Source organism: Penicillium longicatenatum (assembly GCF_028827895.1).
Source record: "Penicillium longicatenatum strain IBT 33135 chromosome Unknown contig_6_segment0_segment0, whole genome shotgun sequence".
Lineage (NCBI taxonomy): Eukaryota > Fungi > Ascomycota > Eurotiomycetes > Eurotiales > Aspergillaceae > Penicillium > Penicillium longicatenatum.
In genome coordinates this window covers 1,293,359-1,320,450 of record NW_026643123.1, presented here as the reverse complement: position 1 = coordinate 1,320,450, position 27,092 = coordinate 1,293,359, and the positions used below count along the sequence as shown (strand labels likewise).

General features: G+C 49.1%; 15 protein-coding genes across 15 annotated transcripts; 7 read left to right on the top strand and 8 right to left on the bottom strand.

Moving 5' to 3' along the window:
• Positions 1 to 324: 324 nt before the first annotated feature.
• On the bottom strand, positions 325 to 1,948 carry N7484_008694 (uncharacterized protein; the record flags this gene model as incomplete). The annotated part of the gene is made up of 4 exons (XM_057119081.1): positions 325 to 948; positions 1,002 to 1,289; positions 1,345 to 1,655; positions 1,834 to 1,948. 4 exons carry the CDS (start codon positions 1,946 to 1,948, stop codon positions 325 to 327), a joined length of 1,338 nt encoding a protein of 445 aa, XP_056968636.1.
• A 932-nt stretch (positions 1,949 to 2,880) lies between these two features.
• N7484_008693 (uncharacterized protein) lies at positions 2,881 to 3,808 on the bottom strand (the record flags this gene model as incomplete). Its single annotated transcript, XM_057119080.1, has 3 exons — positions 2,881 to 3,246; positions 3,314 to 3,555; positions 3,619 to 3,808. 3 exons carry the CDS (start codon positions 3,806 to 3,808, stop codon positions 2,881 to 2,883), a joined length of 798 nt encoding a protein of 265 aa, XP_056968635.1.
• A 1,085-nt stretch (positions 3,809 to 4,893) lies between these two features.
• N7484_008692 (4F5 domain protein) lies at positions 4,894 to 5,197 on the top strand (the record flags this gene model as incomplete). The annotated part of the gene is made up of 3 exons (XM_057119079.1): positions 4,894 to 4,956; positions 5,016 to 5,100; positions 5,154 to 5,197. The coding sequence occupies 3 exons, from the start codon at positions 4,894 to 4,896 to the stop codon at positions 5,195 to 5,197; spliced, it is 192 nt and encodes a 63-aa protein (XP_056968634.1).
• A 277-nt stretch (positions 5,198 to 5,474) lies between these two features.
• Positions 5,475 to 6,503, bottom strand: N7484_008691 (uncharacterized protein; the record flags this gene model as incomplete). Its single annotated transcript, XM_057119078.1, has 1 exon — positions 5,475 to 6,503. The coding sequence occupies one exon, from the start codon at positions 6,501 to 6,503 to the stop codon at positions 5,475 to 5,477; it is 1,029 nt and encodes a 342-aa protein (XP_056968633.1).
• A 320-nt stretch (positions 6,504 to 6,823) lies between these two features.
• On the top strand, positions 6,824 to 7,560 carry N7484_008690 (guided entry of tail-anchored proteins factor 1; the record flags this gene model as incomplete). Its single annotated transcript, XM_057119077.1, has 3 exons — positions 6,824 to 6,910; positions 7,002 to 7,188; positions 7,241 to 7,560. 3 exons carry the CDS (start codon positions 6,824 to 6,826, stop codon positions 7,558 to 7,560), a joined length of 594 nt encoding a protein of 197 aa, XP_056968632.1.
• Positions 7,561 to 8,708: 1,148 nt separating this feature from the next.
• On the bottom strand, positions 8,709 to 10,164 carry N7484_008689 (RNA-binding protein; the record flags this gene model as incomplete). Its single annotated transcript, XM_057119076.1, has 3 exons — positions 8,709 to 9,384; positions 9,441 to 10,062; positions 10,131 to 10,164. 3 exons carry the CDS (start codon positions 10,162 to 10,164, stop codon positions 8,709 to 8,711), a joined length of 1,332 nt encoding a protein of 443 aa, XP_056968631.1.
• Positions 10,165 to 10,321: 157 nt separating this feature from the next.
• On the top strand, positions 10,322 to 10,982 carry N7484_008688 (uncharacterized protein; the record flags this gene model as incomplete). The annotated part of the gene is made up of 3 exons (XM_057119075.1): positions 10,322 to 10,411; positions 10,465 to 10,644; positions 10,818 to 10,982. The coding sequence occupies 3 exons, from the start codon at positions 10,322 to 10,324 to the stop codon at positions 10,980 to 10,982; spliced, it is 435 nt and encodes a 144-aa protein (XP_056968630.1).
• Positions 10,983 to 11,266: 284 nt separating this feature from the next.
• On the bottom strand, positions 11,267 to 12,325 carry N7484_008687 (S66 family peptidase; the record flags this gene model as incomplete). The annotated part of the gene is made up of 1 exon (XM_057119074.1): positions 11,267 to 12,325. The coding sequence occupies one exon, from the start codon at positions 12,323 to 12,325 to the stop codon at positions 11,267 to 11,269; it is 1,059 nt and encodes a 352-aa protein (XP_056968629.1).
• A 688-nt stretch (positions 12,326 to 13,013) lies between these two features.
• Positions 13,014 to 13,468, bottom strand: N7484_008686 (uncharacterized protein; the record flags this gene model as incomplete). The annotated part of the gene is made up of 2 exons (XM_057119073.1): positions 13,014 to 13,280; positions 13,334 to 13,468. 2 exons carry the CDS (start codon positions 13,466 to 13,468, stop codon positions 13,014 to 13,016), a joined length of 402 nt encoding a protein of 133 aa, XP_056968628.1.
• A 1,476-nt stretch (positions 13,469 to 14,944) lies between these two features.
• On the top strand, positions 14,945 to 15,191 carry N7484_008685 (uncharacterized protein; the record flags this gene model as incomplete). The annotated part of the gene is made up of 2 exons (XM_057119072.1): positions 14,945 to 15,029; positions 15,088 to 15,191. The coding sequence occupies 2 exons, from the start codon at positions 14,945 to 14,947 to the stop codon at positions 15,189 to 15,191; spliced, it is 189 nt and encodes a 62-aa protein (XP_056968627.1).
• Positions 15,192 to 16,029: 838 nt separating this feature from the next.
• On the top strand, positions 16,030 to 17,157 carry N7484_008684 (DUF3431 domain-containing protein; the record flags this gene model as incomplete). Its single annotated transcript, XM_057119071.1, has 1 exon — positions 16,030 to 17,157. One exon carries the CDS (start codon positions 16,030 to 16,032, stop codon positions 17,155 to 17,157), a length of 1,128 nt encoding a protein of 375 aa, XP_056968626.1.
• A 159-nt stretch (positions 17,158 to 17,316) lies between these two features.
• N7484_008683 (putative sterol carrier protein) lies at positions 17,317 to 18,756 on the bottom strand (the record flags this gene model as incomplete). Its single annotated transcript, XM_057119070.1, has 2 exons — positions 17,317 to 18,199; positions 18,263 to 18,756. 2 exons carry the CDS (start codon positions 18,754 to 18,756, stop codon positions 17,317 to 17,319), a joined length of 1,377 nt encoding a protein of 458 aa, XP_056968625.1.
• Positions 18,757 to 20,576: 1,820 nt separating this feature from the next.
• On the bottom strand, positions 20,577 to 20,864 carry N7484_008682 (uncharacterized protein; the record flags this gene model as incomplete). Its single annotated transcript, XM_057119069.1, has 1 exon — positions 20,577 to 20,864. One exon carries the CDS (start codon positions 20,862 to 20,864, stop codon positions 20,577 to 20,579), a length of 288 nt encoding a protein of 95 aa, XP_056968624.1.
• A 154-nt stretch (positions 20,865 to 21,018) lies between these two features.
• On the top strand, positions 21,019 to 22,313 carry N7484_008681 (putative mitochondrial carrier protein; the record flags this gene model as incomplete). The annotated part of the gene is made up of 6 exons (XM_057119068.1): positions 21,019 to 21,132; positions 21,223 to 21,257; positions 21,318 to 21,391; positions 21,448 to 21,666; positions 21,718 to 22,055; positions 22,107 to 22,313. The coding sequence occupies 6 exons, from the start codon at positions 21,019 to 21,021 to the stop codon at positions 22,311 to 22,313; spliced, it is 987 nt and encodes a 328-aa protein (XP_056968623.1).
• A 472-nt stretch (positions 22,314 to 22,785) lies between these two features.
• N7484_008680 (putative pH signal transduction protein PalA) lies at positions 22,786 to 25,717 on the top strand (the record flags this gene model as incomplete). Its single annotated transcript, XM_057119067.1, has 7 exons — positions 22,786 to 22,793; positions 22,865 to 23,102; positions 23,168 to 23,222; positions 23,301 to 24,195; positions 24,251 to 24,825; positions 24,885 to 25,287; positions 25,339 to 25,717. 7 exons carry the CDS (start codon positions 22,786 to 22,788, stop codon positions 25,715 to 25,717), a joined length of 2,553 nt encoding a protein of 850 aa, XP_056968622.1.
• Positions 25,718 to 27,092: the final 1,375 nt, after the last annotated feature.

Below are 27,092 nucleotides of genomic sequence, written 5' to 3'. Positions count from 1 at the left end.
ACCGAGAGATCTCCAACCAGGTCAGAACATGATGCGAATAAAGAGAAAAAAAAAAAAAAAAAAACCAACTCAGGGATATAATTGACCTGGTAGGGAAGGACGGAACCGCGTCCGTATCTTTTGAGAAATAGTAAATCGTGACCTTAGCATACTGCTCCGATCTCGGTCCATCTGAATGGTGAATAGAATCTAAAGAGATACAGAGCGAGTAAGTGCTAAGATAGGCAGACGTAACGGCATGCACTGGTAAATAAAGGTCTCCAGCTGGATTCATCAAAATGGACCAGAACAAGTGAAAAAAGAAAAGAAAACCACGGGAAGACCCTATGTAGGCTTCTCGCATCCAATGCGGCCCAATAAAGCCTTCCGATCACTCTGATCAAAAGGCACACGGCCACGGCCGCGAGCACGCACTGAAGCAGTGCCATTAGACCGACGGCGGTCCAAACCAGGAGCACTATCATTGACAACGGCGGTGTTGGCACCATCCTGAGCGGCCAGCCGCACAGATCCGGTCGGTAGAGCTTGGCCTCCAACTTCGACCTCGTCCTCCTCGTCGCTACGGGTGTCCTCTGCATTACCAGTGACAACGACACCGTAAGCGACTCGAACGATCATGGTAAACCAGACGATGGACAGCCCCTGCAAAGACAGGAGGAAGGAGAGGAAAATCCACTTGATTGTGCGGTTCATGCAGATGGGGTTTTCCAGGCCGCGGAAAGGCCCAAACAGGTATGCAAACGCATCAGGGTATCCATTTTCGCTGATCATCTCGGCGTTGGCGCCCGAGTAGCATCCGTATGACATTTGAGCGGGCACGTTTTTGTAAATGGACCACCAGAGCATGTTGTACAAGACGTGTCGGGTAACGAACCAGACAGACATGAAGACGCCGAATGCCACATTGCAGGCATTTTCAAACTTCAAGTACTTGAGGATCTTCGCTGACTGTCGCAAACGTTAGTATTAGGATTGATACTCCCGTAGAATGGGGTACATACGGGAAGAAGGAAATCCACGACATCCATCAAGCACAGCACGACGTTGGACACATTGTAAAACCCGTAGATATACGCCGAGCTCAAAAGGGTGCTGGTAATGATATGGTGGGACAGCATTTGGTAGTGATCTTTGCGGCGCTCCTCCACGTGAATGACGAAGATCTGCTGCACCAAGAAAGCCAGCTCCACGAGCAGGTACCACTTCATCAAACCTGACAACGGACGTGCAGGCCACTCGGCCCAAATAGCGCCAAAGTCAAACCAATAGTAGGAGTTCTTCCACAAGTACTGTAGAGCCAATTATCAATCCACCGCTCATTCTCCCCTGGAAACCAGTACATACCAATCCAACAGCCCAAATGGCACCGTAATACATCGCCTGCCATCCCTGCTCGGCGAACCGGACCGAACCCTTCCGCTTCAGGCCTGCCCTGCGGGCCAGCGGTTGTAGAACCCATTCAATCGCAAACGCGCGCACTGCAGTAAGGGCGAGCGCAGCGCTAATGACGAAGTAGACATCATCCCACCCTTGAACGTAGTAATCCCCGGATTGATTGTAGTAGGACAATTGGAAAAACGGTTGCGTATACGGACGAAGTGACGGGTAAAGGTTATGAAGAGCCAGCAACATAGCCAGGATGGTCATCGAGATGCCTGTCGCAGAAATGCCAGGTGTTAGCTAAGGGAGGACTCAATTCCGGCCATGCCGCTAATATGGAAACACAGCCTAGGGATTCTCCAGAGAATGGAGGAGGATGCTCAAGCTTCGAATTGCGCCCTCAAGGCGGGGTGGCTGAGATCGCTCCATTGGGGAGGATGTTGACTTCCATACCGATTTGGTTGTTGACCACCCATTCCCGGAACGTGGTCTCCTTGGCTCGTGGGCCATTTCGGCTCGAAACGTAGACATTGAGCTCTGACTGCGGTATAGTCATGTCTTTGGTCATGGCGGAGGGCGAACAACCAGAAGTTGGGGGAATGCGGCAGATGAAATAGCGAAGAAAAGAGTGAGGGTCGCCACTAATTAATCTGAGGAGCGGGATGGGTCTCGATGCCTCAGAGGCGGATCCGCCGCGTCACTGGTTGAAGGACAAAAATAGGACAGTTATCGGGATTGCTGCTCCGTCTTTCTCACTCTCCCTTTCTCTTTTGACGCGAACTTATCAACGAAAGTACCAATAACGAGGAATTACCAGAATCCCGTGTGTGAAAACGAGAGAATTGAGGGGGAAGAAAACGGTGAGCTCGTTTCTCAAGACCAAGGATATGATGATCGACACTCCACACCGCCTCAAAATGGTGGGATAGTCAGTTGAGAATTCTCATGAAATATGTGTCTGCACAGTTGAATACAAATCTGAAATCTTAGCTCGAAACCCTGACCCCCGCACTGAAACTCATTCGTAGCTCCACTCGATTTGACCCTTGACCCGCCACGAGATGGCTCGAGCCACTTATTCCTCCGTAATATTGAATGATGTAGCCCTCTACGGGCTACGGGCTACCTCGGTCCCACTCTTTTGATTTTACGTGATTTGAGTGGATTTGTGTGATTGGCATGGATTGCGCCATCTCAACGCTTTGTCTCCTGTGTGTGGCCACATAAAGGAGACAGAGCTTTGAGTTTATACGGTCAATGCGACACCGCTTATCATAGTCACAGATGACCTAGAAGCTACTGAAACGAGTATAAAACTATAGCAGAGTCCGTTTTGTACCAACTCAAATATGCATCTGAATTCGAAAATAGCACGTTCAAACTGATCAATACAGTACAAGAAAAATCAAATGGAAATACCCAAGTCTCAAAACTCCAGAATGATCCACCGAACGCCATCGCTCCCATTGCAATCAAAAAAAAAAAAAATTCTTAGAATGCCTAAACATGCCCCGAGTACATAGCCGGGTGATGCGCAGGATCAGGCATCCGAACCTCATTCGAATCCCGCGAGTACTTGGACGAAGCGGCATCATTGATAGGTGGAGCACTCAAGTTACTAGAATTGAGGGGTGATGAAATCTTCAAGGGGAACCGTCCCGCCGCCTGGGTGAATCGTCTCGAGGCCCGTTTCAAGGCTGGTTCGCGTTCGCGGGTGTAGGTTGGGAGGGAGTCTTCACGCTTCAGACTGAGCTGAAATGAGCGGCGGCTGCTGGTTCGACTCACCACCTTTTGCGGAGCCACTGCACCGTATGCCCGGATATGACGTGCGCTGACGCCCGCTTGACGATCGGTGAAGATGAATGTCTAGATCAGTCCGAGACTTAGTTTTTGCTGGAAAAGAAGAAAGACGAGGGATCATGCCAGAACTCACCGTCAGAAGGTTGATCACACTCATTACCATAGCTAGGACGCCGGCGGAGATGACAATCCGCCAGAATGATAGCCCCAGGGACTTTTGGCTCATGGTGGCTATGTTCAGGTTGCCCAACGTTGCGACTCCAAGAATCATCATGATTGCTGCCAGGGTGAAGAATCCGGCATCCTCGCCGAATAGAGGCCACGAGCGATTGAAGTAGCCTCGAAGGATAGGAAGCTCGGAGATGATCAGGAAAACTAGAGTCGTTAGTATATTCTCACGGGATCTATTGGGGAGCTAGACAAGAATAATTAACTTACTGCTGATAAGTGCCACCACCGCATGGGTAACCGCTTGAAAAAAGAAAAAGCCATTTGTCGTCTTGGTCTTCACCAGCATGACAACACAGGCAGCAATTATGTCGAGGAAAACAACGATATTGAAAGCGCGAACAACGTTCAGGATGATATACCCTGGACCAGCCAGAGACTCCCGAAGTTTGCCCATCATGATGGTGTAATTGATATGCGGTTGAGAACTAATGAGAAAGAGGATACCGGATCCTCGAAATGTGTCGATGTAATGGAGGAATATGCCAACGTTGGAACCGTTGCAATGGGCGTGGAGAGATTAAAAAGAATGGGAAGGAAGCAACTGGCCAGCAGAACGCTCTGACAAAGGAAAGGAGACAACCAGTCGAAAGATATGGAGAAAGAGAGAAAGCAGAGTCATTGAATGGGGAGAAGACTAGAATATCTAGGCATTCACCGAACCGCCCTAGTTTCGGCAGGAGGCTATGATTAGAATATAAAACACAAAGTGAATCACTCAAAGACTGACTATTTTGAGGCTTCTATTCAGGGTCTTTGTCACACAATCGTCGTTTCATGTCTACTCTGACTGCTGCATTATTATTGGTTGGCCATATTTAAGCGCAGAGATGGGGTGTAGATGCCCGATGGCGGCTCGATTCCATTCTGGACTAGTGAGATGGATCGTAGATTGATTGGTGGAGAGCATCCGGTATGTTTGTCTGGTGAAACAGGATCTGTAGGTGGGCGGCTACAGCCTAGAAGTAGAAGGAGAACAATAGACCTTGTGCTCCATCTCTATAATATTCACTATGAGCAACCATGAGCAAAGGCTCCTATAAATTCGCTTTACCATCACTCGGTATCTGAATTTTTGTCCTTCAGCTTGAGGCAGCTTGTAGATACTATTCCAATCTATTTAGCCCGCTTGAAACGACACTATTTACGCGCCCAATCTTGGGGGACACTCCAAGCGCCAGGAGGTGTTCTGCAGGATTTTTCTTTTTTTTTAGCATGAATTTTATGATCCAAATTTCTTCACGATCAAGCATGTCATAGAACATGGTTTAGCCAGAAATGGAAAAGTGTAGTTAAGTATAGAAAAAACCGAGTTCCATGGCTCACCTGATTCGTCCGAACCATTCCCAGTCTGGATTTTGCCTTAACGCCGGAAAAAAAAAACACGCCCCTCCCTTCTCTCTCTCTCTCTGCCCTACCCCCTCCAATACCTTCCCCTCGGCGTTGCGCTCTCAATTTAGCGATCTGTCCAATTTTCAATACATCATGACCCGTGGAAATCAGCGCGATAACGATCGGGCCAAGGCCCAGAAGAAGGCCAATGCTCAAGTACGCTTATACCCCTCCCCCACACTCAATCCTTAGCCTCAATGGCTGACACCGAGCAGAAAGGAAAGAATACTCAGACTGGAGCCCAATATCAGAAGTCCAAGGAGGATGCTGCCTCCATTATGCGGGAGAAGCAGCGCAAGGGTAGGTTTTGCGCCACCCTATAATATGCGACCCGACACTAACTTCCCGAACAGCCGATGAGAAAAAGGCTGCAGAGGCGGCAGCAGGGAAAAAATGACAAGATTCCTAGATAAACCTCCGTCCTCTACGAATGCGCCAGCGGTCCACTCCCACTGGCAGCACATCCCCAGTGACGATATGAATATTGAGTTAGACCGGGTACGATTGGATCCTCGGGGACCTTGAAGGAGGATATATATTGTCTGCTTTGTGACTTCCTTGCCAGCGACTAGCGGGGCGTTCATTATACACTGTAAATCAGAGCGATAACTACATACACGAGACATGAGCGCATTTTCTTTGTCCTTTGAATCGGCATTGCGACATGTCGCATGTTATTTTTCTATTGTTGTATTCCGATACACGGCCCAATACGCTTGTGCTCTGTTCAGTCGACTCAGCCATGACGCTTTGGGAGTCTGTTCTACGGGCGCATCAAACGGGAGAACCTCATCGAGTACACTCTCCAAATCAAACTGGCGAATGGATTGGTCAACGAAAGTCCACAAACTCTCCCCTTCCCAGCCAATATCCCGCGCAAAACAAACCACCCGCGCAACAGTGTCCTTTCGGACCTGTTTTTCTGGAACAAAAGCGAGCAAATATTTCCCAAAGATCCAGGCTGATATATCCCGCGGATGAGCAAGACACCAGTCAAGAACTGGGTCCAGCAAAGGCCTAGCCAGATGAACAGACCAATTCGCGCGATCTGCGACTTCTGCCGTATCCACGAGAAGAGCATGAAGCTGCCGCATATAGCCGAAGGCATAGTAGTTCTTAGGATGTAATTCCGCAGCGCGGAGAACCCCATCAAGCTCGGCACGTCCCAGTTCCATTAGCGCCTCTGAACTCCAAGGCTGAATCTGAAACATCTGGCTCAAAACCCACAGTCGATGGGACCACAATGTCGGAGATTTTGTATGTCGGTGTAATGGTGAACATTGATAGGTGGTCAAGAGCGTCAGCTCCGTCTCCAACGCCCGCCTCGTCGAGGCTGTCTGATCCTTATTCTTAACGCACAGTGTAACGGCCGCCAGCAGCCGATGTTTGCGCCAGTTACATGCCGTTAAGTGCTCACAGTCAAAGAGCAGCATGATCTCTGTAATCACTCGATCTGATACCCCAGAGTCCTCTGTTTCGTAGTCACAGAAGTCATTTCCAGACCTTGACATTAGGCGCTGGAATAGTTTTCGTGCAACTGTATAGGCGACTATTAGCATTTTCTTGCTAATTCCAATGAACAATCCATCTTGCAAAAAGGGGGTCCCCAGAGCCGAGGAGATCATCTCAATCTCCAAGACCTGGTTTCCTCTGGAAGAGAACACTCTCGCGATTTCCCGATATGCATTCTCAGGAGTAGTCATGGAGTTTCATGAATAAATTCGAAGCGCTGTCTAGTTCCTACAGCGAATTCGGCAAGAGAATTGATCTGGTGGAATAAAAGCAGTCGTGTACTCCGTTGTTGCTGAAAAGGCCGGCGTGACAAAGGCGGAGAGACTCGCCTTGCATTACACACGCATCGCCCGGACGTCATTTTGTCCGACTTGCATCAAGTCCGCGATTCAACACCTAGGAAATCACCCGACGGATTCGGTCCTCGCTTCTTCTTTTCGCTCTTGAGTTCTTCTTGAGCTGTACGCGCCCACGAATCATCCTCACCTGGCCGACGGCCAACCCCGCCATCATGCTGTCACTCGTGCTCATGATCCTCTTTGTGCACATCGCCATCTACCTAATCAATACGATCGGCGCGCCTACTATCGATCTCCTGGTACGTCTTTCATGACCCGGCACTCTCGATGGGTTTTATTCAGACAATGCTCCATAGACCGGACTCAAACTGACCACGTATCTTCACATAGCTATGGCAACTCTACCTGAAAGTGCCGACCTCCACCTCTCGAAATGCCCGCGAGCAGCAACGATTGAAGGGCGAAGTCGTGAAGCTGAAGCGCGAAATGAACAACACCAGCTCGCAAGACGAGTTCGCAAAATGGGCCAAGTTGCGCAGACGTCACGATAAAGCCCTGGAGGAATTCGAGGCAATGAGTACGTGTTCTATTGACCAATATTGACCAGTCGTCTAACATTATTTTTACAGACCAGACCATCTCAACACAGAAAAGCTCTTTCGATTGGGCCGTCAAGATCGCGCGCTGGCTCAGCACCAACGGACTCAAGATGTTCTTACAGTTCTGGTACTCGAAAACACCTGTCTTTGCCCTGCCGGAGGGCTGGTTCCCTTACTACGCTGAATGGATCCTTTCGTTCCCGAGGGCACCGCTCGGATCCGTGAGTATTCACGTTTGGAACAATGTGTGTGCGAGCGCCGTTGCTGTTATCGCGGAGATTTTGGGTGCGATGTTGGTACGGGTCATTGGTCAACAGCAGGTTGCCAATGGAGCCAAGAAGACACAATAAATGAGATGAGCATGTGCAAGGACTTCACAGGTTTCGGTGTATTATACGAAGGAAGCGAGGTTCCACGATGTAATGATTATAGCATAGCCATTGCATTCAAATCAAAATAATAATAGCCATTGGTAACGAATACGATACTGTGTACGTTGGAGATATTCAGGCTTGAGATATCTGCACTGGAAGAATCTTTAAAGAATAATCTCAATAGATTTATAAATAATTTGCTATGTTTAATGTTCATCAGATAATTTTAAATCGTTTATCAGCATCGACCCTTTGGGTATCAGTGCTTGACTCTATGATTGTTATATCATCACGCGAACATGCGAAGCTCAAACTCGGCAAAGAAGTTAAAGAGTCCGGCCCCTTCGACAGGGCTTCTGTGAGAGCACCGCTTTGCCATAAGCTACAGACTCGAAAAAACGAACTCCTCGCCTCAAGAATGAGCCCCATTGAGTTACTCCTCAGAAAGAAGAGCAATCGCATGACTATCCAAACACGACGAAAAGCAACCCAACACAAGAGAAGACCGAGGCCTCCCCTTCCCCTCTCTAACCTAGGCCACGCACCCCATTATATCCGGCACAAGAAGCGACGTTGGATGGCGACCAGAGCTAGAAGGGAATAGGGCAGTAAGCCGCTATCGAATTGCTTCTATGGCGGCGCGTTTCCGCATTACCTGACGAGCTTTGGTAAACCAAAGCGCAGGGTGTCCGGGGACTTTCTCCCAAAGCGAGGTGAAGAATAAAATTCTTTGTGTGTGAGCTTTGAATGCGATTCTTTGAGCGAGGAGTTGGAGGAAGGAAAAGATTAGAAGAAATTTTGCGGCGTTTTCTTTACCAAGTGGAGATCATGTGACTGGGCTAGTGTGGATTTGGACTAGCGTGGAGAATCATTTGAGCTTTTCGGCTTCAGGACTGTTAAGCGATTGGGATTGGGATTGTAATTATGGATCATGGGAACATATCTTTTGCAATTGGAAATTTCAATACTGACACGGTCTTGATGAGAATCGATTAGTCTTTATTTGTTGCAGAGACGATTTTGAAAAGATCTATTTAAATAGATTGGGAACAGATAGAAACATAAACATGCACATAAAGGCTATGGGAAATAAACAATACACCGAATCGATTTTGTACACCATTTTACGCCTTGGCCTTGGTCTTCTTGGCCTTTTTCTTGGTTGCAGGGGACTCTGTTGTGGCCTTCTGCTTAGGAGTATCCTCCTCGACCTTCTTGCCCTTCTTAGCCTTCTTGGGGGTATCTTCCTTGACAACGGCGGCCTCAATGACCTTCACAGGCTCCTCTGCAGGAGCCTCAACAGCCTCGGTGGTCTCAGTAGCCTCAGTAGCCTCGATGGCCTTGGGAGCCTCCTGGATAGGCACATCGTCCACGCTCTTGAGCTGGGGAAGGTCAATCTCGTAGCCCAAAGCCTTGAGCTGGTCAATCTTGGCCTGTCTCCTCTTCTGTTCCTGCTCAATACGCTTGGTCCACTGCTCACGGGTCTTGCCCTTCTCCAGACGCTTCTTCTCAATGCGGTTCCATGGGGTCTTCTTGAAGCGACGGTTGGCACCCTTCCAGACCTCGGGGTGGAGCTGGTCCTGAGGAACAAACTTGCACTTAAGGATATGGCTGTACATCAGGTAGTTGTCCATGGTCTCGGCGACAATCTTGGCGACAGTGGCGGAAGAGAATTCAATAAAGGCGTAGTGCTTTGACCGGCCGGTGAGACGGTTGCGGGAGAGACGCAGACGAGTGATCTCGCCAAATTGAGAGAAGTAGGCGCGCATTTCGTGCTCATAGAAACCGTGAGGAATACGGCTGGAAAGTGAAATGTTAGCAAAGTCAGATAAATATATTACTGAATGGTCACATACCCAACGTAGACGGTACCAGGCTCCTCAGGAGTGCCGGTCTTCTTCTGGCTCCTCATGATCTTCTTCTGCTGGTTCTTGGAGATATCCGGGATCTTGGGAATGGGCTTATTGGGGTTGTGGCTTTCGCCCTCGTTGTCATCCTCGTCGTCACTGCTTTCGAAGCCCTTGATGAGGGCAGCGGTCTGGTCGTCAAGAACTTCATCCTCCTCCTCCTCGCTGTCAGATTCAGCGGAGTTAAGCTCGATCTCGGACTCCTCGGACTCCACTGCGACCTCCTCTACCTTCTTGGCTTTCGGTGTGGCCTTGGCCTTCTTCTCAACGGGTGCAGGGGCGGTCTCCTCTTTCTTGGACTTCTTGTTGCTAGCCTTCTTCTGGGCAGCAGAGGCAGGGGCAGCGGGCTCCTCGGTCTCCTCGTCGCTGATGAAATCGGCGGCACGCTTGCGAGGCTTAGCCTGGCGAACAGCGGCGCCATTGGCCTTCACAGGTGCGGCCTTGGTCTCCTTAGCCTTCGAGGCATCGGCCTTCTTCTTCAGGATGGACTTGGGAGCGGTTTCCTCGGTCTCAGCAGGTTTGGCCTGGACCTTCTTGGTCTTTTTGGCGGGCGGGTCGCTAACAGCGGGCGCTGTTTCCATTGTCAGTGACATTCGAGCAATTAAAAAAGCTGGAGCAAATAGAAGAGGATTCATATACCCTTGCGCTTCATTTCCTTCTTGGCAGGGGCCATTTTGGTATTTGTTCGGTGGGAATTGAATACTGAAGACAAGCACGTCTTCTTTGCGCTGAAACTTTTTTTTCACTAATTTGGATCGGAAGGCGGTGAGACTCCACCCAGTCCCTATCACCGCCTTATCTCACCACACTCTTCGGAGGATTGGACGGCCATGGGGAAGTCCAATACTTTGACGCACGAGGAGATCTGGGATGATTCTTCCCTAGTGAGATCGTGGGATGATGCCGTGGAGGAATACCAAGTGCGCTAGATCCCTGTTCTACATGTTCACGTGATCACTGACTTGTTGATCAGCTCTATCACAGCATCCATGCCAAGGGAGAGAATGTCGAAGATGTTCTGAGAGAAGCAGAAGAAGCGGGTCTTACTGAGGGAGACCATGTTGCCGATGATGAGGAAGTGGATGTCCAAGATGTTGTTATGGAGTGCGAACCCGAGGACTCCAAGGTATCCGCTCCAGATGTCACTCCTTCGGTATGTCTAAAGAAGGGCAACTCTATTTTTTCGGTTTCGTACTTACTCGTTTTAGGCCACCAAGCCCTCGTTAGAGGGGGATTGTCTGCAGTCTGCTCCAGAAGAAGCAATCCCTGCCACTGGATGCCCAAAGATCCCCGCAGGCGCTATGCCGATGCCTGAGCCGGTCTTAGCCCAAGGTAAGTTCTTATCTATTTTGCGGTTCAATGAGAATGTTGTCTGACAAAATTAAAGTTCAAGATGAAAGTCTGAAACGGCTCATGATGGCTTGGTACTATGCTGGGTATTACACAGGACTCCATGAAGGGCAGCAACAAGCCAATCAGACAAAGAGCTAAACAGTCAGATGCACAGCTATTAATTTGATGAAGTCGACATTACTCCCCCATGTTTGACGCTCAGCATGCCATGCAGATTTTGTGAATTGGGATACAGAAGATGTATGCAACTAGACGGAGACTGGCTCGTCCAAATGGTCAAGCTTTCCTGTTCTGAGTCACTAGCATAAACTAAAAATCCGCAAAACTTATGTACGCTTCAACATTGCAAGGGCGTCCTCTTTTTCTTTTAAAACAAACTGAATCTATATTTTCTGTGGTGGTCATCAAGGTTCGTACGTATCCTAGGCTTGCACGCCTGGCTCCAAAATCACGAACTCATCAGCATAAGAGTCCATTCGAGCGAGCGCACCGATAGGTAAAGTCAAAAGCGGGCTCGTATGACCAAAGTCAACATTCATCACGACCGGCAGCTCCCCAGGCTCTCGGGGAACAATAACATCAAAAATCTCACCAACAATCCCAGCGATCTCATCCTGCATTTGACGATCATACTTATAACCTCTCCCGATGGCCATTCCACTGATATCGTGCAACGCACCCGATAACGCAAGATCAATCAAGTTGCTCCGGAAATCGGTGACGGAATAAGGATGGGTTATATCCTCGCCCATAGAAGTCTCCAGGAATAGGATTTTCCCCTTCCACGAACCAGGAGCGTATTTAGTTCCCTGAAGTCGCACAACACAGGTTACAGTACCCCCGTAGAGCTGCCCCGTAGCACGACCGCTGCGAAGCCAACGCCATGAAGGCGATACGGCAGTCTCGCGCGGTTTCTCGGAGGCCTCTTCGCCGAGAAGAAAATCCGGGTGTTCTACCGAGGAGACAGGCGAGCGAGGTAGAGGGCCTATTGGCTCTGAATTCATCAGAACATGTAAAAAGTGATTGACAGTAAACTGCATGGGTGATGGAAAGTCGGAGAAGTCCGTCAAGATGGATGGTCCGTAAAAGGTGCGCAAGCCCGTGCGAGATGTGATCGCATAGTGGAGGAACGTTGTGTCACTGTATCCAACGAAAATCTTAGGATTTGATTTGATTAGGGCATAGTCGAGAAACGGTAGCACCTCATTGGCATGATCGCCACCCATCGTGCAAATAATGGCGGTGATGGTACTGTCGCGGAAAGCCGAATGAAGCTCTTCGCAGCGGTTTCGAATCGATTTGGCAATGCCAACGCCTGCTGCAAAGGCTGTGTAGAAAACCCGCACTTTGAAGCCTAGAGACTCGATGTATGCTCTTCCGCGCTCGAGAGGGCTGGGCAGGATATCATTTAGACGTGCCGAGGGACTGACAAAGGCAACTGTGTCCCCTCTCTTCAGGGCTCTGGGAATGATTGGATCCATTGCCTTTTAGGTTGAGTATGATAGCTGTTCAAGGTGAGAAGTTTTATATTTTCTCACAATGAATTTGGTTTCTTTTCTTTTGTATGAATCTTAATTCCGTACGGAGTCGGAGTAAGGAAACGGGGCTCCGTGGTTTGCGCCTATCAGACACGGCCTGAGACAAGTGCCTCAGTTCTCCAACGTGACCGGTCTATCAATATTGAATGCTGATAGCTTTGCTTTTGATTGGACTCAAGTGCCTGCCCACTTACGACGACTTATCATATCCCGGAAGCAACTAAACCACATCGGTTCGGGGGCTCCGGACTCCGGCGAGGCTAGCAACGCGCTTGTTCTACCGACTACTTCATTCTGGCCAAAATGCTTTGATGTTTTGATGATCTTCAAGTTTGCATTGCCGGGTAGAACAAAATGTTTCTGCTACGACGCCGTCTGTATGAATGTGCTGGATATTGTTTGAAGTAATATCCCTCGATTTCTCAGATCAGGTGAAGTTGAAAAACATAAATTTCATTAAAAAAACGTTCAAGACAATAAATATGTAACCGATTTCTCGGTTTAAATAAGATTTTCGTAGAAGCAGAACCCAAGGAACCATTTCCATACTTTGACTCGCTACAACCCAAGCATCACATCACTCTAGTCTCGTATTATCGACTGTGCGGCCTTAAGGTCGCATGTTATACGCTTAGAGACCCCCAGTACCGCCAAGCAAGGTACCGACAATGGGAAGCTTGCCCAGAGAGTTGGGCACCGAAGTAGGGTGGTTGGTGCTAGTGGGAGTCGGTGAAGCGAATTTACCAGAGGTGAGCTTTTTCTCAGTCTTGGTAGGCTCTTCGGTCTTGGCCTTCTTCTCCTCAGCGGAGTTCTTCTCGACAGCAGGGTCTTCTTCGACCTGGTTCTTGTCGTCGTTGGAGTCCTTGTTGTCCAGGCCGTTCATCATCCTTGTGGCAGACTGTAGATATCATGTTAGCTTGAGCCAAAGATGCTAATGGGTACAGTTCTTACCTTCAATTCATCGATGGTCTTATCAAGTCCCAACTCGCTCGTGGGGAGCAGCTCACCACGCTTGGTTGGGAGTGACACAGCGCAAATGGCGAGAACCAAGAACACAGCCAGGAAGGAAAGGTTGAAACGAGCCATGGTGATTGTATATGTTTGATAAAATAGATCAAATGAAGCGAAGTATATTTAGGGATTTGATTGTGAAAGGAGTGGAAAGGCGTAGCTTCAAAGAACGAGTGGTTTCTATCGCCAAGTTGACCTGAGCAAAATCGCGCGAGAGGAATTGTGCTGGATTTATATTCCCATCCCTTCCTATAGTTCAAAGAGGGCGGGAATGGGACTAAGGGGGGAGGAGCAACAAAGGAGGAAATTGAGCTGCGAGGATCACTTTGTTTACTCGCGTCTTCCCGAGGTATTCTACATGTGGTGCCAACTTAAATTGCCTCCAACCTATTTAGCAGAGGGTAGCCACTCTGCTTTTGCGAACCAAAACTGGTTCCATGGTTGATGCTCAAGTAAATATGTGACTAAGCCAACCATCGCGTTGAAACATCCCTTGGGAACAATGTGATCGACATCCAGAATATGCAAGGGAACAAGCCGGTCCAATTGGAGATGAAAGGGAGATTTGTGCAAAGCCAATGACAGTATCGGGTGGCCTGTCTGTACTGTGCAAACACTGCACATTCCACCCTAGGACCTTTACAGTTGCAGCTCTGCATATCCATGTCTGACCCTTGGTTGGCCTGATTGGTATTTCCCCCTTGCCAGTGTTGACTCAAGGTACCATCTCTGCAGTGCATTGTAAGGCTCATTATCCTGATGAAGATAAGTGACATTCCGATGCAACTTGACATGCGTTATTGTGTCGCGCAATGGTGCCTGACCAGGAGCTTAGCTGAACTCCGGGCTCGAAATATCACATTGTCAAATTGCGTGTCCCTGAAAAGTCCAACTGCAGAATACTACTCTACTATCTTTCACTGCGTCACTCTTGTGAGTTCTTTGGGTCTTTGTAATCCTATCCCTGTGGAATCCTAGAGCCCAAATCTTGTTCTGGTGTTATGATGCGGACAAACCAGAAATAAACCGACAAGCGAGCAACTTTGAGGTTTCTACTCAGCTGACGGATTTATTTCTTTAAGTGAACATGAAGCCTAGAAATTTATGACTGGGATTAAGATACTCCGTGCCTAGACCAAAGACCCTGTAATGAGCTTGGCAAGGCCTAGTGTAGGCATATAGCCCCCAACGCTTACGAAACCACGCCCTTCATCTAGTTAGAAGGAACAAAAATTCACGAGATCAATGGATTCTATTAATAGAAAGAATACTTATATGCACTATAACTAATCAAAATAGGTAATTCTTTTATGCTGGAGATGTACTTTGGGGGCAAAGTGAGTAAACGGTCTTGGGATGAAGGATCTAACCGTAAGATCGAGTCATAATCATAAGAAGTAAATTCTGGATCTGTACATTTACGAAACTGCGATCGAAGATAAATAGTCTAAAATCTCCTCAATAACTTGAAAATCATCGACTCATCAATCCAATCAACCAGCCAGCTCTCCAAATCACCAATTTACCAATCTACCACTTTCCACCACCAAAATGCAGTTCATTGCCGTTTTCCTTGCTACCCTGGCCGGTGTCGCCTTCGCCTCCTCCACCGAAGAAAAGCGTTCTTGTATTGCCAGTGAGTTTCTGATAACACGGTGCTCTTGGGACTTCAATAGCTGACTGTAGATTTCTAGACTACGATGTCGCGTGTCACCCGGGCGGCACCGCTTGCTGCGATGGCTGGCAATGTGTTGGTGCCACTCACTGGAACGCCGGTGTTTGTATCCCCCACTACTAGGCAATGAATGAAATTGATAGATCCAGATTGATGCGGGCATCAATTAATATGGATATCATTCCCAAGGGTTCTCGGATATTGTCGCTTCTTTGACATGCTCAGATGTGTCAAGCAACTATGTTCCATTTTCATGTGCTAGACTCTTCTCAAACTCTCATATAAATATCGCATGTTTCTGGGAAATCCATGGGTGTTTGCACTCAGATTCGCTTTTGATATATATCCAGTGACGACCCACGTGCCGGCCCCGAAAAACATGTACGTAATCTTTTGAATAAATCACAAGATGAGTCTTGAAGACCTTTGTTTACTGTAAATTATTCTCCCATACTGTATTACAATAACATAGAAGTGTAGTATGTCGAAATCAATAAAGGTGGGGAAGGAGGATTGGAAATGGGACATAGGAACGAGAGCCAAGCTCTCTCGTGTAGACATCCAAATGTCTTGTTTTTGTGACAGCCAATCATACCAAATGACACGACCCACCACTGAAACAAGCGCTGAACTTCGACACCCACCCAGGCAAAGCGAAGACCTACCCTTGGATTTGTGAACGTATTATAGCTATGAGACTCAGGCGATATTTGAGCCTTGGTACTCAATTCCATATCTCCAGTGACCTTTTGTCTCAAGTGCCCATCTCAACTGTCATTCTTTTGAGGACCAATCAGACTCAAACTGGAATGCAGTGCCTCAGGCAATAGGACCCACTCCATAAGCCGTCAGTTCCGGTCTAAACTAGAAAATATGGAGGCCAACGCGTGGCATCGCGTGCCCGGAGGCTCCAGAGACCTAAGGTGAGTGCGTCTCAATCCAACCTGGCACTCATAGCAAGATGAATCGTAAAACCCAAAGAGCCACAAACCAGCTCGTGCTCTTCGCCTCCATACTTCTATTCATCATCTACCTCAACCGCCCCCAATCCGAAGACAAAACCTACTCATGGACGAAAATTCGCTACAAGACCACATCCCGCACCCTCCCAGAGTCTCGAGGAATCTGTCCAAATCTATCCAGCACCAAAAAACCCGCTCTAATCGTGTCACGCGTAGCAGCAGACGGAGATCCAAAATGGCTCGATAAACTATCAACCCACTACCACCCCTGCATATACAATGTCGACGCCCCAGTCGACAAGAAGTCGATTTACCTCCAAGTCCCCGCAAACCGCGGCCACGAAGCAATGGCCTACCTCACATTCATAATCGACAATTACGCCGAGATACCCGCCGCCGGCGCAGTATTCGTCCATGGATCGCGGTGGGCATGGCACAATGATGCACCGGATTATGATAACGCGGCTTTACTCTCTGTGCTGAATGTGCCCCGCGCATTGGAATCGGGGTACTACAACCTACGCTGTGATTGGAGTACCAGTACCTGTCCTCTGACGGTAGCCGCGCAAGGCAGTCTGGAAATGCGATTACAATCCACGTTGGAACCGTGGAGTGCGCGCGCGGCATCTGATACGGCGCTTCCACGGGCATTAGCATCTATATTCGGTGGCGATGAGTACACGGCTGCGGAAAGGAAAGCGAAGCTGGAACTTCGGCGGACGGATGCCGTGCGGTCACAATGTTGTGCGCAGTTCGTTGTATCGCGGGAACGTATATGGCAGCATTCGCGATCAGAGTACGTTGCTTTGCGGCAGTGGTTACTCGATGGGATTGAGGATGCTCGTAGTTCTCAGACATATGGTGGTCCTGCTGCGCCTTTGGATGATCGAGTTGCTGGGCGGATCTTATCTTATCTGTGGCATATATTGTTTGCGGAACAGGATTCCAGTGGGGAGCTGGAGCTGCGTCAGCTTAATAAGGATGCTTGTCCTAGTGCCGGGGAGTGTTATTGTCGATTGTATGGGCGGTGTGATCTGCAGTGTCCGAATCCTGGGACTTGTTGGGGACAGTATAAGATTCCGCCTGATTATAAACTTCCCAGCGACTGGGCGGATACGCATTCATGACGTTTCATACGGGGGCTTTGTATATAGAGGCTACGGATGGGAGCAGTGGAGTTTTACGGAGTAACATCATAAGGAATCCAGGGGAATAACCGAATTTAATTGGAATCGTGATGCTAAACGCACGTGCAAGTATGTACAGGTTTTGACGGGATCTAAGTCTTAGAAACGGGCAAGAACCCGTTCCTGGGCATCGCCGACAGCGTACGCGCTGCTGTGATTCTTACTGCATACAGACTTGGCCTGCTCAGCAGTGAACCCACGAGCCTCGACAGCCGGGTTGTAGCCGAGACCAGTGATCTTGGCGACAACATCAGATGGGACGGCGGCGGCAACCTTGCCATCAGCACGCTTGTACACGCTTACAACAACAGCACCACCAAGACCCAGATTGTGTTGCAGAGCGGCACTCGTCCCGTCAACGAGACGGTTGTTGGCCCAGCCACGCAGGTGCCAGACCAGCTCAGAGCACTGAGCAATACCGGTTGCACCGAGCGGGTGACCCTTCGAGATGAGACCACCTGAAGGGTTGATCACCATCTTACCACCATAGGTGATGTCACCGCGGCGGACCATCTCATGGGCCTTACCGGGTTCAGAAAGCTCAAGGGCATCGATCGTGATCATCTCATTGGCAGAGAAGCAGTCGTGCAACTCGCAAACCTTGATATCTTTAACGTTCACACCGGCCTCGGCGATAGCCGTGCGGGCTGCATGGCGCGACATGCCGAAGCCCATCAAATCAATTGCGCTGGTGTTGTAGAGCTGGTCGGTATCGGTAGCCATAGTCTGGCCAGCGATCAGAACGGCCTGATCCTTCAGGTGTGGGCGGGCATCAAGGAATTCCTGGGAGACAATGACGGCAGCGGCACCACCATCCGAGGTCGGGCAGCACTGAAGCTTGGTGAGGGGCTCAAAGATCATGGGTGCCTTCATCACCTGCTCGAGGCTGTATTCGTCCTGGAACTGAGAATAGGGATTACGTTTGGAGTGCTCATGGTTGATACGGGCGATTTCAGCGAAGTCCTCGTTCTTTGCGCCGTATCTAAAAAAAAAGTCGGTATTAGCTATGATCCTTATTGATAAAGCGGGAGATGTCCGATCATACTTCTCCATGTATTCCCGGCCAGCGTTTCCAAACATCTGCGCAGCACCGGGAGCGTTGGTCACTCCGCGCGTCTCGGCCATCATTGTTCCAAACAAGCCGGTCGGGTTAGTGCGATCGTTGTACATCGACTGCAAACTACCGGGGTTCATCTTCTCAAAACCAACGACCAGGACACAGTCTGCGGCACCGTGCGAGACCATGGTGCGACCCATGGCCAAGCCAGTAGAACCAGTCGAGCAGTTGTTGTTGACATTGTAAATAGGGATATTGGTGAGACCAAATTGATAGAACACACGCTGGCCGCAGGTGCTGTCGCCATAGACGTAGCAAGCGACACCTTGATTGACGTCGTCGTAGGTGATGTGGGCGTCAAGCATGGCTTTAATTCCGGCCTCGTAGCCGAGCTCATTGTAATCGACCTTGCCACGCGGCTTGATGAACTTGGTCATGCCCACGCCCAGGATGTAGGCGGGACCTGCTTGTTTCTTGCCCATGATGAATGTGGTGTGTGTGTGATTCAACCTTGGAAGGAGATGTTAATCTGTGAACCCCATGGGGCTGATAAGCTAGTTATATGGGGTACATACCAAGTTGGTGTTTATGTCACGAGTGGGGACTGTTTTGCGGGGAGAGTCGAGACCGACCGAGGTCCCGAGGACCCGAGGGAGCACGTTGAATACACAGTGTTGCACAAATCTCGATTGCATAACAACTCCGGTAATTAGATCTGTTTTGGGGGAATTAAGGTTCTTATCTCCATTTTCACACATGAACTTAACACATGAAATCTCACAGTTGTGGGCCGAAAGCTCACTTTCCAAGGATGGTGATATTTATCACGTGAATTTCCCTCAATCCCCAATTCACTATATAGTCTACAGTATGTAGCATTTAATCCATTTGTTCACCGTGCCTAGCCTTATTTTCTCTCAATTTTGGCCAGTCCAGCGAATGGACATCATATGGTGAGTACCCTGGTACCTACATGGCTACTTCTCGTGAAGCGGGACAATTAAAAACCCCGCCGCAAGGGTCCCTATACATAATATGCTATGGTAGGTACCCCGGGTTTCGTCCATGTGTAAGATAAGAAGTCAATGAGTGGACACTAAAAGAGGAAAGAAATCCAATACCCCGCATTCTCACTGTAAACCTTCAAGATTTCGCGGGATTGCACTGCACCAGTGGATGGAAATGTATCCGGTCGCACTATCCAGTACACACAGTTTCTACTGGCTAAAGTTATATATGGGGGGAGGGGGCAACGCACCTACCCTAACTTAATAAGTCGATATGCGACATGCACATGCAGCCTGGGCCATGCAAGAAAACTTGGAAAGTCAGTTCTTTTTTTGATCTGCAAAACGCCCCAATCAGCAACTACCTATCTTTCTTGACCCGAACCTGGATTTTTGCAAACGACAAGCGTGTTCTTCCATTTTCATGGTCTAGACCAATTACTCCAGGTCATTGGCAGATGTTAAACACGCAATATTTCTTTAAGTCCAGTACAGTGCGTGCTGGACCGGATTACTGTCCTCCAGTGGAATAATCAAGAATCGGAGGATATCTTGGATCCATGGAACTCCCCAGACCTTATATTGGCGATCCTGTCGTCTCGATGGCCGTATAATAATTTCCAAAGACTGTCATGATCTAACCATGATAAGCGTTCTTTGCGCTAGTAGATCCATCTCAAGTTCAAAATATATCTATATCCAATATTCCAAGGTCTATACATACAGTAGAGGTCGGAAAAGCCTTGTCCCGCTAAGATTAGGGATCACGGCTGCCGATTTCCCCACAAATTCTTGGAAATGGATAATCGTTCATAGAAAAGCCCCATCAAATAGAATAAAATTAACCAAGCCCAAGCGGGAATACTCGATCAAGAGGCAAGTTCTAATCTATTGCAATCTAATGAGTGACTGTAGAGTACGGGGGCAATGTTCACGACGTCACTAGGTTCGCCCTAAACCTATTCGAGCGAACTACAAAGCTCGGTCCACATGCCTATTTGCCCTGCTCCCAATTCCTCTTCCACCTCTGTTCCATGAGCCCATGAGCTAGTCCTGCTTCGTGTTTGGGTTGAAGGTTGTGCCGGTGAGTTATGCTGTTGTAGATACTTTATTATTCGGTCTCTGCTGCTGCCAAACGGGTCAGGAGAAACCCGACGAAGATCCATGCTAATTTCCTTTAGCTGCCGTACCAGACTACACTTCACCCATTGCGACCGAGGACTTTCTCCGGATAACTCGCCCGAGACGATCTGGAACAGAGAAGCTCTGTATAATATAACCGGCACGAGATCCAATTATTCTGATAAGAAAAACTCGTTGCTCCGCTCGGTTACCGCCGCGGGGTCACGATTTGATTGCCGAGATTCGCGAGCTTTTCGTCCGATCGTATCACCAGTCTTCCATCCATAGACAACAAAACGCCCAGTATAGCGGATCTGCTGAGATCGCTCCCAGGGCTTAGAAAGACCAGGACTGCAAGAGCTCCACGAATGGATAATTGTGGGACGCTGAACGGTCTTCTCGAGTACTGAGAGACCGCTTTGCGTTCCATAGGGTTCCCCAGCCTGGCGTTGTCTCTCCATCACTTATATTGCTTGACGCCATTCCGACGAATTGACCGATCGTAACGCTTGAGCGTAACGCGGACAGCAGTTCTCACATCGACACATGTCAGGCATGACTATTGAAAAACGCACTGAACATGAACCTCCATCCTCGAACCAACAGCCCGCTATAATGCCGTCTCAGAACGCCTGGACCATGGACGAAAAAACTCGCAATGCCCTTCTGAAGAAGTACCAGACGCAGGTGGCCTCTGGAGCCTCTACTGTCTGTGCAACTCTGGCGGTGGTAAGTTACTGCGAACATCACGGGTTATTCTTTTGAGGCAAAATCGGAAGCAAGATGGATCACTGACTTTTGCCCATCTGCCATGGACAGACCCCTTTGGAGAATGTGAAGACGCGGATGCAGACGTGAGTCCTCTTTGATCCTCGCAAAACGAGAGAAATCGGCTGATGTAGCGATATGTCCAGGCACAATTTTAAGAACATTTTCCAATGCATGCGCTACCTCTGGCGAACGGAGGGACCTCGCGGCTATGTTGCCGGTAGGTTTGCAACTAGCATGACAGCCTTCGAATCAAGCATTGATCAGAAATTCCAGGCGCTCTTCCTCCCTTGGCCAGTGTGACAGTTGTCCGGGTCGTCAATTTTACGTCCTACAGTTGGGCTAAAGTTCGCATTTCTGATATGTTCCAGCAAATCACTGGTGTATCGCCTCTTGCGGAATACAACAAGCCTGGCAGCACTCCCTCGGTCACTGGGATCTTGACCTTTGCCACTGCTGGTGCACTAGCTGGCCTGCTTTCCTCGCCGCTTGCCTGTGAGATTTGGCTTATCTGGGGATATTTGATAATTTGACTGACTTCAACAGGCCCATTTGAGCTGGCTAAGAATGTGGTTCAAACTTCGGTCTTGGTGTCCAACCGTTCTCAAGCTGCTCCTGATGCCGCTCGAAACCCTGATCTGCGCCGCAAGCCCCGCCTTGGAACCATTGAAGCTATTCAGCAGATTATCAAGCGCCATGGCGTCCGCGGCCTATACACGGGCTTCCGCCTTCACGTGCTGCGTGACACCGTCGGGTCGGGACTATACTTCAGTGTCTATGAGATTGTCAAGCAGGTGGCGGCAAAGGAGCTGGGCGAGAATAAATCGCCTTTCGGAGCTCCTATGATTGCTGGGGCTATCTGTAGCACCGTCCCATGGTTCTGCGTATGTGATCTTGACTTTATTGATAAATTTCACCACTGACGGACCCTGCAGACTTATCCTCTAGACACTCGCAAAACCCGTGCTCAGAGCGTGTTGCTCGGTAAAAGCAAAGAGATTGGAGAGGCCTCTGTCGCCGTTGCGAAGGCGAGCATGTATAAGGGCATCTCCATCATTCTGATCCGAACCGGCCTGAACAACATGATTCTACTCAGCATGTTTGAGTATATCAAGGCCAAAATCAACGAGCTTCCGGAGTGAAGCTGACGCCGACATGATCCCGCTCAACATTTTTGCCTATATCAAAGGGACATTTGACAAGCTTCTAGAATGAAGCATGGCGTGTGACTTAGTTTATCTATTTTTTTGCAAGGGATATTTGCACGTGGTATACTTCCGCATATCGAGATGTTTTTTCATGTACATACATACCATGGATGAGCTTGATGCTCACAGCAAATAGGGGTTCCAAGGTTGAACTCGATATTTCACATACTGCCTAGCCCGTGTAAAGTTAGGAAATATTCTAGTCTGCGTTCATCGCATGCCAAATCTACGGTCACATGTAGAACTCACCTACCAAATTTCTACAAATTAGAAATTGCGGAGTTGAATGCCTCAGGCGACACAACGTCATTCCGTTGCCGGGTGGGGGGTGGGGGGTTTTTTGGCGGAGCAACCTCGTCAACAAATGTTTCTTTCTTTCTTGCCCAAGCTATAGAACACCTCAACGATGACATCGTAAGTACTTCAGTCGTGCCAAAGGCACATATTATTGGGACCTACTGACCCGTTCTGCTCTCACTCAACAGCAATATCCTACAGCTCCCGTTTCGTCGCTCCCACACCGTCTCGCTGTCGGATGCCATTACGCAGTACATTTCCTCTAAATATGATCAGCGCCCAGATATGTTCGCAGATGATCTGCTGATCATCGACCGTTTGCGATCCGAAGCTATTAATGTACAAGAGCCACATATTAGTGGAATCAGTCGACTGGTCACATATGCGGCGCAGTTGAAATGGCTTGGTGGGAAGTTCCCGGTTGATGTGCGCAGCTCTCCTTATGTGTTGAGTATCTCTCGGAGCTTATAGTTGACGATGACTTGATATAGGTGGGGGTTGATTTCGCGTGGTATCCGGCGTTTGGGTTTAATGCCTCGCGACCTGGTATGTGGTGACGTCTGGAAATTTGAGGCAAAGGCCTTCGTGGTGGTGGGGCATGGTCACTGACGACAGTCAATATAGTATCGCAGAACAACCTTCGATTTGAACTGGCGAATATCCTTTTCAACCTCGCCGCACTATACTCCCAGCTTGCCTATGCGCTGAACCGCACGACCGCAGATGGCCTTAAGCAAGCTTGCAACTACTCATGTCAGGCAGCTGGAGTTTTGAGTCACCTGCGCAACGATATCCTCCCCGACCTCCGCACATCGCCCCCAGAGGATATGGACGACATGACACTGCAGAGCTTGGAACAGTTGTTGCTCGCTCAGGGCCAAGAGTGCTTTTGGCAGAAGGCTGTCAAGGACGGACTGAAGGATGTATCCATTGCACGACTGGCTGCAAAAGTGTCTGATTATTATGGAGATGCAGGGGACTTGGCTGTCAAGTCTAACGCTATTAGCACGGAATGGATTCACCACATGGCCGCAAAAAACCACCACTTTGCAGCAGCAGCACAATTTCGGCAGGCACTCGATTGCCTGGATAAGCGCAAGTATGGTGAAGAGGTGGCAAGATTACGCGACGCTTTGAATTGCGTCAAAGAAGGGTTGAAGGAATCGCAGTGGATTAACCGCACCGTGTTGGGAGATCTTAACGGACTCAAGAATCGCGTGACGGAAGATTTGAAGCGCGCAGAGAAGGACAATGATATTATCTATTTAAGTCCCGTGCCTAACAAATCCGAACTCAAGTCCATTGACCGCGCTAGTATGGTTGCTTCTAAGGCACCCTCGCAAGTCACAGACGCCATTTCTATGCTGGGAAACCAAGGACCACTTGGCCAACCGCTTTTCGCGAGACTGGTCCCCTATGCGGTACACATTGCGGCCAGCATTTACTCCGACCGCCGAGATCGGTTGATCAATGAGAGCTTGATTGGAGAGTTAGAGTCTATGACTGATAAGCTCCGGGAGTATGGACTGCACAACACACTAATTTTAGAATTCCTCGCTAATCCAATTCTCTAGTCTCCTGTCGTCGTTGAATTTACCAGGTTCTTTGCAAGCCTTAGAGAAGCCTCTGGGTCTTCCGCCAGCTCTGGTTTCCCATGCCGAGGAGATGCGCCAGCAAGATGGACTTAACCGCCTGCGGCGCTCCGTCGAAGACACTGCCAGGGTCAAAGGGAATGACTTGGCTATTTACAACGAAGGCGTCGAACTTTTGGCCGCTGAAAAGGCCGAAGATGATGCTGCAGTTCGCAAATATGGCACCGATCGATGGAACCGTGAAACGTCGGAGAAAGCCGCTCCTAAGCTTTACAACACTTCTAAAGAGATCAACGGCTATTTCACATCCGCACAGAGTAGCGATGGGCTTGTCGATCAGAAGCTCCGGGATTCCGAGTCTGTGTTCCTTGTACTCACAGGCACGAACCGGGATCTCGAGTCCTATGTCCCGAGCAGTCGCAGGGCTACCATACCCCCAGAGTTGGAAAGGGAGTCTATCAAGCTGCGGAGCTGTTTGAGTGAGGTGAGTCGGATGGAAAACCGGCGGCGTCGACGAATCCAGGCTTTGAAGGACAAAGGCCAAGCCGATGATATTCGTGAGTGTCTTCGATTCTTGGAAATGCATACATCGGTCAGACTTGCTGAGACGTAACAGATCCGGCCCTTCTAAGTGAGACTGCCCGGTTGGAACGTGAGTTCCCCATGCAAACTATCCAAGCGAGCCAGTTCGAAGACCTATTCGAGGAACACCTGCGACACTACGACTCGGATCGGCAGATGCTAGCTCAAGAACAAAGGGAGCAAGAGCAGATTGAAGAACAAGTGCGCGAGGCCAACCGAGCCTTCACTCGTGCACACAAAGGCGACACTTCGACGAAAGAGCGCGAAACCGCCCTGCAGGATCTAGAAAACGGATACCTGAAGTATAAGGAGATTCTCTCCAATCTCGAGGTTGGACGCAAGTTCTATAACGACCTGGCCAAGATCGTAAGCCGATTCCGCGACGATTGCAAAGCATTCGTGCATCAGCGACGAATGGAGGCTAGTCAATTGGAAGCGTGAGTGCCGTCTTTCCTCAAAAATTCATCCAACTAACGCGATGATCATAGCGACATTTCCAACGTCACCGCCATGTCGTCGCTGCACATCACCCAGCCTCATTTACGTCAACCTACCCATCAGCCGACCCGTACCCATCACGCTACATATGCGGCCCCCCGCCATCCCAGCCCCCATCCCAACCACCGGTTCACGCGCGACCATCAGAGCCAGAAGCACCGCTTACCGCGCCCCAGCCTGTACGTGCAGCAGTCCCACCCCCCTTCCGTTCCTACACCGGGGGTGTGGTCTCCCAACATGGGAATCCGGTTTGATTCTGCTGGTGCGCCACCAGGCATGTCCCCAAGCACTGGCACTGGCGTTCCTGCACCCGCCACACGTGCGCAACCGGGAACTTGGGATCCCAGCCAACCCGTCCGGTTTTCATGAAATTCTCATTCATCATGATGCAACAATGTAACATACGTTCTGGGACCGCATACGCGATAGACCAGTTGCACATAGAAATAGCGGCAAAGCGCCGACATAAGACCTGTCAATATCATAGATTTTGTTCTTTGAATTGTGTATGAGGATCAAGCTTTCCGTAATTGAAGCGACTGGAGATAAAAGTGATTTAGCTTGAGGAATGTTGCGTGCCCTGCTTTGTACTACTGGATTCAGATAGCTCCCCCGCACCATGTGAGCATCCATAGCTCGGAGGACCCCACATTCCTTATATGCCACTTGCTATTTACAGAACACAGATCCAGTAGCAAGACTAGGGCCGATCCACCGATTACGTGTCGGAAAAGCTGTCACTCAGCCCAACCTTCTTGCTAGCAATTATGGAGCAGAAGATAAGATCTACGAAGGAGTGAGTCGATCACAATGTGTTTCAATGATATGCTAAATGATTGCCGAAAACGGCAATGGGTCCATGTATGGAGTTGGATCTACCACCCAAGTTTGTAGTTGATAGACTAAATAATTATATAGCGCGGAGTAATTAAGACACATCTCTCAATTAACTTAGAAAGAGCCGATAAACGTAATCAGATAATCAAGATCATACTACAGTGAAATGGAAAAGGACCAGGTTCTGGTCCACGGACTTCCCAGCCACAGACCCACCGGGCGTAACGCGCATCAGAATTTGTCCGCACTTACGCACTCCTGTACAATCGTATTCGTATGCTTTATACCACTTAAGCTACAATCTTAACGCCTAACCAGACCCAAAATAGACGGACATGTAACATGTAAAGTTCAGGGTCTCAGAAAAGAGCGAATCATCGAGATTCATTTAACCGCCAGATGAGATACTCAGCGACGGTCATCTTGCGCTGTACGGTAAATAGGATACCGACGGAGATTTTCAGGAAATTCCCGTCTACGTCAAGCAATAGGATCTGGCCTTGGCCTGAACCACGAACCAGACCCAATATGGGGACGACGCATCATCGAGAGCCACTTTTCACAGGGTCTTCCCGCCTAGAAGACGCGTTTTGGCTCCAATTTTTCAGGGATTGTGATTTGTCGCCAGTGAGACTTTTCCAGGCTAAGAAAAGTGGATCGTCCAATGAAATTGATTTACCATGAAATTAGATGGTGAACTTTCAATCTGGGGCGGTAAAATGTGGGCATCTCCCCCTTTTCGTTGTCTCTTGTACAGAAATTCATGTCGGTGGCGTTGCACCTTTATGCTCGGTCAACGTATGTAAGGAGATTGGGCTGACCTGTACTGGACAATCTCCTTACGGTGTGACCTCATGGAGGCGATGGGCGGTAAGTGGAGTCTCTGGTATTTTTTCCTTTTCGCTTC